This window comes from Haliotis cracherodii, unplaced genomic scaffold (assembly GCF_022045235.1).
Source record: "Haliotis cracherodii isolate W230 unplaced genomic scaffold, xgHalCrac1.p SCAF_13, whole genome shotgun sequence".
Taxonomy (NCBI): domain Eukaryota; kingdom Metazoa; phylum Mollusca; class Gastropoda; order Lepetellida; family Haliotidae; genus Haliotis; species Haliotis cracherodii.
Window position 1 is genome coordinate 23,774,353 of NW_027266268.1, and position 10,208 is coordinate 23,784,560.

General features: G+C 43.2%; 1 protein-coding gene across 1 annotated transcript; it reads left to right on the plus strand.

The window, feature by feature from the left end:
- The first annotated feature begins 435 nt into the window (after positions 1-435).
- LOC139459093 (ganglioside GM2 activator-like) lies at positions 436-9,985 on the plus strand. The gene is made up of 5 exons (XM_071240538.1): positions 436-523; positions 1,508-1,510; positions 2,709-2,907; positions 4,616-4,796; positions 9,699-9,985. The coding sequence occupies exons 1-5, from the start codon at positions 436-438 to the stop codon at positions 9,792-9,794; spliced, it is 567 nt and encodes a 188-aa protein (XP_071096639.1). The 3' UTR covers positions 9,795-9,985.
- Positions 9,986-10,208: the final 223 nt, after the last annotated feature.

Below are 10,208 nucleotides of genomic sequence, written 5' to 3' on the forward strand. Positions count from 1 at the left end.
AATTCTAGCATGAGCAGAAATTCCGATTCACATACATAAAGAAACCGATCACGAAAGAGGGGAGCACAACTGGTATCCATAGGGATGCCTCCTTCATGCTTAAATGTCCCATCTTCAAATTTCACATGAATGTCATATCATTAAAAAATTGCTATGTACGTGCTAAACAACAGACAAATCACAAACATCTTTTCAAGGCTCTCAGCATTTGCTGGGAGCGGCGTTTCACTTGGTTGTTAACCTGGAAACCAAATAACATGACGCATCATTAAATTGTTCAAGGTCCAGATCATCAGCAGCTCATACTGATAATACATAAGCAGGGCAGATGTTTTCTGTACATTTAAAGAACTTAGTCGTGATTACAAATATCAGTGCTTATCTATGTAACATGCCATCTGTTGTTCACAGTAGTGTGATGTTGTATACGTAACCATGTTGTGGTTGCTTCTTGTCTTCAATGTTCCTGCCCTGGGGGTCCGTCCAGGATTCCACTCCACTGGCAACCTAGAGTGGCGGGACTGTGTTATGCACACAACCTAGAGTGGCGGGACTGTGGTAAGTACACAACCTAGAGTGGCGGGACTGTGTTATGCACACAACCTAGAGTGGCGGGACTGTGGTAAGTACACAGCATAAAGTGGCGGGACTGTGTTATACACACAACCTATAGCGGCGGGACTGTGGTAAGTACACAACCTAGAGCGACGGGACTGTGTTATGCACACAACCTAGAGCGACGGGACTGTGTTATGCACACAACCTAGAGAGGCGGGACTGTGTTATACACACAACCTAGAGTGGCGGGACTGTGTTATACACACAACCTAGAGTGGCGGGACTGTGGTAAGTACAGAACCTAGAGTGGCGGGACTGTGGTAAGTACACAGCATAAAGTGGCGGGACTGTGGTATTCACACAACCTATAGCGGCGGGACTGTGGTAAGTACACAACCTAGAGCGACGGGACTGTGTTATGCACACAACCTAGAGAGGCGGGACTGTGGTATGCAGACAACCTACAGTGGCGGGACTGTGGTAAGTACACAACATAAAGTGGCGGGGCTGTGGTAAGTACACAACCTAGAGCAGCGGGACTGTGGTAAGTACACAACCTAGAGTGGCGGGACTGTGGTAAGTACAGAACCTAGAGTGGCGGGACTGTGGTACGTACACAACATAAAGTGCCGGGACTGTGGTAAGTACACAACCTAGAGCAGCGGGACTGTGGTAAGTACAGAACCTAGAGTGGCGGGACTGTGGTAAGTACACAACATAAAGTGCCGGGACTGTGGTAAGTACAGAACCTAGAGCAGTGGGACTGTGGTAAGTACAGAACCTAGAGTGGCGGGGCTGTGGTAAGTACACAACCTAGAGTGGCGGTACTGTGGTAAGTACAGAACCTAGAGTGGCGGGACTGTGGTAAGTACTCAACCTAGAGTGGCGGGGCTGTGGTAAGTACACTACCTAGAGCAGCGGGACTGTGGTAAGTACAGAACCTAGAGAGGCGGTACTGTGGTAAGTACAGAACCTAGAGCGGCGGGACTGTGGTAAGTACACAACCTAGAGTGGAGGGACTGTGGTATGGACACAACCTAGAGCGGCGGGACTGTGGTATGCACACAACCTAGAGCGGTGGGACTGTGTTATACACACAACCTAGAGTGGCGGGACTGTGTTATACACACAACCTAGAGCGGCGGGACTGTGTTATACACACAACCTAGAGCGGCGTGATTGTGGTATGCACACAACCTAGAGCGGCGTGACTGTGGTATGCACACAACCTAGAGTGGCGTGACTGTGTTATGCACACAACCTAGAGCGGCGTGACTGTGGTATGTACACACCCCAGAGCGGAGGGACAGTGGTATGGACACAAAATAGAGTGGAGGGACTGTGGTATGCACACAACCTAGAGAGGCGGTACTGTGTTATACACACAACCTAGAGAGGCGGTACTGTGTTATACACACAACCTAGAGAGGCGGTACTGTGGTATGCACACAACCTAGAGTGGCGGGACTGTGTTATACACACAACCTAGAGAGGCGGTACTGTGGTATGCACACAACCTAGAGTGGCGGTACTGTGTTATACACACAACCTAGAGAGGCGGTACTGTGGTAAGTACACAACCTAGAGTGGAGGGACTGTGGTATGCACACAACCTAGAGTGGCGGGACTGTGGTTAGTACACAACCTAGAGTGGCGGAACTGTGGTATGTACACACCCCAGAGAGGAGGGACAGTGGTATGCACACAACCGAATGCAGAGGGGCTATGGTAAAAAGCCAAAGGTGGAAGGCTGATTGTATCTATAAAACCTGGAGTGGACGGCCTGTAGACTGTTTACAACCTTGAGTTGGGGGGATAATTGTATGCACAAAACCTGATATTGTCGGGATATGGAATGAACACAACATGGAGACGAGGCCCTGTGGCATGTACACAATCTAGATTGGCGGGACAATGGTGTACAAAATAGAGTGGGATTTACTCAAGCTAAAGGGGCGAGACTGTGGTAGTACATGTATGTGCATTCAGGAAGGAGCGTGTGTGGAAGCTGTTGTATTTACACATCCTTGACGTTAGAGGATGTGGTATGTACAGTAGAGAGTGTCTTTGCTTCTTTACATGTGACAAACACGACCCTTTCAGCATTCACGTTAGAATAGTGTACGCAAATATTCGTGAAACGGTTTCAGGTGTGGGTGACTCGTGGGTGTCAGTGAAACAGTTTGATGTCAGCCCGAGCCCAGTTACACTTCCTGGGGAATTCACAGTATCCTTCGTTGGAACCATCACTCACAGCATCCGTGATGACGTCACAATGGATGTCCTCATGGAGAAGGAGCTGCTGGGCAGTTTCGTCAAAGAGTACTGCATCCAGGATTTTGGTACATGGTAAGTGTTATGGAAGGTGCTCTGGAAGCGTGATGTCAGTACATATGTTAAGCAATGCGCCCTGCAGGTGGGAGTTTGGTACAGGTAAAACGCAGATCAATCAATGTTCCCTTGAAGTGGGGTGTACAGGTAAGTGTTAATCAAGGTACGGTGCAGATATGCGTTAATGTCTCGCACACATAATATACATCAGTTACGTCAGTGGCATCTTCCCGAGGCAAGAGTGTTAACTGACTATAAAAGTCTAGTTTCCACCCTTGCCGAACTAGGCTGGAATTACAGGGCTCGATCGTAGCGCCACCAGTGGCTATTACCAGTTATCTCTCTTCTAAGCCTCTCCTATGGACCAATCAGATTACACCTCTCTTATCACTTGCGTTTGCTTCCCACAAAATGGTGGCGCCCGGTCAAGACGATCTGATCGATAATCAAGATCTATATTGTGATAAAACGGGTTTTACATCGCGAAATGCATCAAATCACGCGAGTACCTTGATTAAAAACATGAACAGATTTGGAAAATATCTGCTGATAACGAGTTGGCGGTGCACATGCATTGCAAATCCTGCAATCGACCGAAATCTGCACGAACCGGATTTCGATTCCGGTGTGCGATTTTGATTGGACTATGCATAGACTCGTTAGTCCAGCCAAAATGTAACTCCATAATACCAGCTTAGTTCGGCAAGGGTGGAAACTGGACTTTTATAGTCAGTTAACTCCCTTGACTCGGGAAGATGCGTTAGTGGACACAAAACAAACCATCAGTTTTCGTTTCTGAATGGTTCATTTTCATTGGACATGACAATTAAGTTAATAAAGATCAAGCTCAGGGTTTAACACAAAGAATCTAAAGAGGTTACATGCTGGATGATTAATTCAGGGGATAAAGCTACTGTATTTTAAAATGTAGTCTAACTGTAGATTAGGTACCTTTCACTGTTATCTAAACTCAATATATATTTCATTTGAAATAACAGTACTGCCCCTAGACAAATCAATATATGTTCTGAATGACTACCTCCCTACCCCAACCTGCGGAGCTTGACCTATTCCATAGCTTTTAGCTGCTAAAAAAGTTGTTCACCCTGAAGTATTGTATTGACAATAAATGAAGAGGACAACCCTGAAGTAATGTTATGTTCAACATTAATCTGATGATTTACTGTTGGAAATGAGACTGCTAGCACAACATTGCATACGGAACAACCATGGAGTATGACTGGAAACTAGCGTTTTTCAGTTGAATACGAGTCTGAGATAGAGGTGTTTTACTTGATTTTGCGTGCGTCTTCTGAAATAGATTTCATCATGTTTCATGAGCAGTTGTTATATGGCTGTTTTCTTGGGCAAGGTTTGTAGTTAGCAAGTGTAATTAAATATGTGTCTTTAATCTTTCTGGAGACAGATGAAGGTCAAAGATCAGAGAAGGGCAAACATTAGAATTCTCAGAAAAAATAGACATACGTACATGTAAAATATGTCACTTTTCAGACAACATTCATGTGACCTTATTTTACAAAGAGGAAATAACGAGGAAAATATATTTTGGTATAAATTGAATACACTTTGAAATGCAAAACTACACACTCGAGGAACTGCTCCCATTTCAGCTTGAAAAACCTGCACACAATAAACCAAACGTGATCCTTTGTGAAGCCAATTCAATATTTTCAGTAACATTAATCCCCCTGTATCCTTTCTGCAGTCACTACACTGACCCCTGCCACTTCTTCAACATCTACAGACAGCAGGGAATATGCCCCCCACAGCTAACGGCCAACGGTATTCCCTGTACCTGTCCCTTCAACCCAGACCAACTCCACATGCCACCGACAAAGTTCTCCATATTCAACATAAGCGCCATATGGAAATACCTTTTGTCCTACGTACGTAATTGTTAAACGTATTTAACAAGGAAGCCTCACGTGCTCTTATCTACGTTCATTGCCTGTAATATATATGGTTGGTTGGTTGGTTTGTTGTTTAATGCCGCATTTAGAAATATTCCAGCTATATGACGGCAGTCTGTAAATAATCGAGTCGGGACCAGACAATCCAGTGATTAACATCATGAGCATCAATCCACGCAAATGAGATCGATGACATGCATCAACCAAGTTAACCTGATCCCGTTAGTCGCCTTTTTCGACAAGCACAGTCACCTTTTACGGCAAGCATGTGTTGCTGAAGACCTATTCTACCCCGGATTCTTTAAGGGTCTGTAGTATATACGGATAAGTGCAGCTTATTCCTGATCGTATGTAAAAGTTAACAAAAGTTAATACACATATCAAATGACAGGACAATTTCAAAAACAATTAATAAAAGTCTTGAAGCATCTTAGCCATGAATCGATATAATCAGATGTGGTATGAACGAATACTAACGAGTCCGTAGAATCTTGAACACAACGTTTTACATTTTTAGTCAAAATCCTATCATTCGTAAATGGGCACAACTATTTCTATTGTTAGACATTAAAAATATTAGTTTTAAAATTCCAGCTGTTTCACAATGCTGAGCTGCTTAACATATTGTTTGACGAACGTTTGATTTCCCGAGGACTCACTCACTCTAATCTCTCTATGAGCGAATGTATACAACTATTGTCGGCAAATACTTGAAATTAGCATGACGAAAATACACAGGTTGAATAGAGTACACTCAAAAAAAATAAAAAAATGTCTGACATGTTCTGTTGATGACAATGAACATCATGTTGTGCTTTATTCTTGATAGGACCTTGGGTGGGTTGGACTGGGCGAGTTAGATGGTACTTACGCCTCTTTTAGCAATAGTTCAACAATATTGTCAACGTGCATGTTGACGGTATGAATTAGCTCTTGGGGGAATAAAGGACAAAATCGACATCACTGTCCCGGAACGCTTTATGCACAACATGTAAACAATAAACAGCAATTGCATAATGAGCGGAATACCTGCTCTGACAACACAAACACAGCAACGAGCAGACTTTCCAGCTCAGGCGTACAAGAGGTGAGCGGAGCTCCAGCTCACCTCAGGGCGATTCCTACGAGCGGCATATCCTGCTCGAGGTCGTCCCTATGCCAGCACTCGGAATACCAAGCCTGACTAACACCCTAGTAACTGTGTAATGGTAGCACATATATAGTAATGAACAACAATGGACAGACAAAGAGACAACGAAGTTGCTTTGGACATATGGGCGTGATTAACAAACACAGTTCATGGGATGATCAATTAGGGCAATAAATGCCATACTATAAAAGCAGTAGTTAAAGGGAAGTGATATGGTAGTCCAGGCTGACTGACAGTCAATATACAATGGAATGTTGGTGAGGATTAACAACGGGGATTAGCGCCTAAAACGTAATGACAATTAAGTTATGGAGACATGGCTACAGGGTAAATTGCCCTTGAAGTCAAATGTACTGCAGACAATGGTAGTCATAAATCAGTCGCTATGACAATATCATCACCAAGAGTGGACTCAAACACATTGCATCTGTCATAGCGACTGATTTAAATTGCCCTTGAAGTCAAATGTACTGCAGACAATGGTAGTCATAAATCAGTCGCTATGACAATATCATCACCAAGAGTGGACTCAAACACATTGCATCTGTCATAGCGACTGATTTATGACTACCATTGTCTGCAGTACATTGACTGCATTTATTGCCCTAATTGATCATCCCATGAACTGTGTTTGTTAATCACGCCCATATGTCCAAAGCAACGTCGTTGTCTCTTTGTCTGTCCATTGTTGTTCATTACTATATATGTGCTACCATTACACAGTTACTAGGGTGTTAGTCAGGCTTGGTATTCCGAGTGCTGGCATAGGGACGACCTCGAGCAGGATCTGCCGCTCGTAGGAAACGCCCTGAGGTGAGCTGGAGCTCCGCTCACCTCTTGTACGCCTGAGCTGGAAAGTCTGCTCATTGCTGTGTTTGTGTTGTCAGAGCAGGTATTCCGCTCATTATGCAATTGTTGTTTATTGTTTACATGTTGTGCATAAAGCGTTCCGGGACAGTGATGTCGATTTTGTCCTTTATTCCCCCAAGAGCTAATTCCCCGTCAACATGCACGTTGACAACTGGTGTTAGAATCCGGCTGGAGTAACTTTTGAGCTTACTCCCGATCCCGTAACCTCTCCACTTGCCTACCATCTACATACGTGTATATATCGAGGATGAATCCCCAAGTCCTGTGTCTACCCCATGAAATCGCTAGCGTCCTGATCAACATGGATCTCCAGCACCTTCATCTTGAATGGACCATCCAAGAAAGTATGGACAACCTTCAAGTGAACCTAAAATGGAGAAAACAGCCAGCAGCCACAGTGAGTAATGTCATAATAAAGTCGTCAACCATGAAGTCGCGGGCCAAAATGGAGCGAGATAGGAAACGCCATAATAGTTATATGAAGAGAAAGTGTGCCCAACTCCATGCTGATGAATGTCCCTCGCTGAGCACCCCAAACGTAAATAGTGTCAGTACAGTTGCCAAGTGTATCAACAAGAAGGCAACAGCTACGTACAGTGATGCGTCATGTCAATCTGAGAAGTCCCCATCAGTTAACGCTGGGACCATGACGAACCCGGTCTCGTTTGCCAGTGTTGATTCTCAGACCTCAACTAAAATAGAAACTGTAACGTCAGTGCTGAAAACTAAAACAACTACACAGTCGCCACCTAACCAACCCAGATCTACCCGAATTACAGAAAGAGTTCTTAAGCGGCGAGTCAAAAACAACAAACCCGAATTTCTCATCAAATGGCAGAATCTACCCAACAACAAAAACACCTGGATCCCTGAGGCTAAGCTTGACAGTGTCTCCGTAGCATACCTGGACACTAATGAAAAATGTGTACCTGGGCCTAAACCATATGAAGAATCCCCATATGATGCCCACGTGGCCTACATGCAGGAACACCGGGCCAGAGTGCAACAGATCGTTCGCATTCGGGATAATTATTTTTAATATTATGATAACTGACAATTTCACGTTTATATTTGAACATTTGAATAGCTACTTATCTCGACATGAGGACATGTCTTTCTCGAAAGGGCGGCAATTGTCACAGAGTGACTTAACTGCACTCTGGACAACGCCATGTTAAAGAATTGTAGCTTCTGAACAACAACCCTTTTTGTACAGTATCGTTTAGGAAATCTGAACTATTTTAACATGATGCGTAACGGCGGTCAGTTGAACCATTGTCTAACACAGCATTTCACATTATGACATTTATAGCCTTAATCCATTTTCCCCGGGCCGTGTCCATAAGACCCATGTCAAGGGCAACGCCATTGTTTCATTGTCTGTCTATTGTTGTCCTATAGTGTATATATATGTTTTCATCTTTACTGTTAGGCAGTCTGGTATTCCGACAGCACCTGTATGTACAGCCGCGAGTAGGATACGCCTGCTTGCTGGACTTCACTTGTACTTGTTGAGTTGGAATCTCCGCTCGACATATTTCTAATTGTATTTTGTTTTATTGCCGACTAAAAAAAGTTTGGACTCAACGTATTCTTCGTCTTCAATCTGAGCTAATTTCCCCGTCAACACATGCGCGTTGACACATCCATAAAAAGCCAAGGTCCTTAGCCAAACGGGCGCCACTTTAACCATAAGGCTACCCAATTGCACCATGGCAGTTTTCTGCAAAGGTATATTAATGGATAGAAAACAGTGTATACAACAACTGATTACAAATAATCTACACCATAAAATAATCTACACCATAAAGCGCTGACTAGCTTTTACTTCCCGCCTGAGGAAAACGAACAGTAGAATAGAATTAGTCTGTACCTATGACAGTAACAGACAATACTACAACCTAAAATACTTGGCTGGACACGAATTGGTTGTCGAGAGTACAAAAAACACCCTCCTGGTGAAAAGAATGTTGAGTGAGATAAGTCGAAACTTACGAAAGGGCGATTGGTGGGTTAACATTCAATAATAAAAAAATATTAATATCTAATCAAGTGTCTTTAATCCGACACTCGGCTTTATCCGACACAAATGATGGGAACCGATTGATTCAGTGCTATTTAGTCCCGTTAATCCGACATTCTCGCACTCCGACTCCGACACACCTAATTTGCAATGAATTACCGAAATCACTCATTAATCAGTCTCGTTAATCCGACACAGTGGTCAGCGTACTCCGTGGTCATCTGCCCGCGAGTACACAACCCCGTGATTTGACACGCACTGGCTGCAGAGATTAACTTAACAATTAACAGGAAAAGCTATTCAAACCTGTATGTACAAAGCTATATAAATGTAGTTTACAAACTGAAGCCAGATAAATGTGCATGAACCATGACTCACCATGGTCGACTGGTATGTAAACAAGAAAGCATGGATGACTTCATTAATATTCAAAGCCTGGCTACTGATCTTGCGATTGGAGCGACGCCACGTGGTATTGCTGTTGGACAACGCCCCATCCCATGCTACTGTCGACACAACTAATGTGAAATGTCACTTTTTGCCACCAAACACCACATCGCACATTCAGCCACTAGATGCCGGGATCATAAAGAATTTCAAGCTTTATTATAAGAAACAGCAAATGAAATTACACCTCGACAATGTTGATGCTGAAGAACCACAAGCCCTAGACGTCAAGCAAGCAGGGGACTTTGAGAATTAATGTGCCTTCAAAAAATGTGAGAAACAGAAAACACTGACAGACTATTTTAAGTAGATCTTGCATTTAACGCGAGGAAACGTGTGTCGTTGATGTGATGAATTCAGTGAGTAATGTATTTTGCTTCTTTTTCAGGGTAACTACTACCTGAAAATCACCCTCAACGAAAAACGCACTCATCAACTTCGAGGGTGTTTTGAAACCTACTTGGTCCTTGACTCAAGTGCGTAATAAATAATGCATTTACACTTGTGTAATGTAGATAAATATTGATCGTCTTGTTATAGGTTTGTATTGTTAGATGGATATTCACACGATTTGGCTGATTGCGTGAGTATGTCTGGCTGTATTTTATAGTTTCCAAGGACAAGAAGAAATTAGTTCATTATGAATAAAATAGGAGTTTAAATATTGATGTTTGAGAAACTGTATGTTGTCATGTGTATCAGCATATGGTTGGTGACATGAAGGTCAATGTCAATGTTATTGTAGTATTGTTTAATCAGGTAATGCTTACGGAACGTTTACACTATTTACCACCCGATCCACAACTGTTTTGACGAAAGGCAAAGGGCACTGATTTTGCTTTTTCTAAAGGATAGCAGGATAAGACAAACCTTATTCACCTTTTGGCGATTTTGTGAA

Bases quoted from the DNA above. Each gene is read 5' to 3' on its own strand.
- LOC139459093 (XM_071240538.1), top strand. From the start codon at position 436: ATGTTGTGGTTGCTTCTTGTCTTCAATGTTCCTGCCCTGGGGGTCCGT. The intron at 2,908-4,615 runs GTAAGTGTTATG...TCCTTTCTGCAG, and splicing joins ATCCAGGATTTTGGTACATG to TCACTACACTGACCCCTGCC. The intron at 4,797-9,698 runs GTACGTAATTGT...CTTCTTTTTCAG, and splicing joins GGAAATACCTTTTGTCCTAC to GGTAACTACTACCTGAAAAT.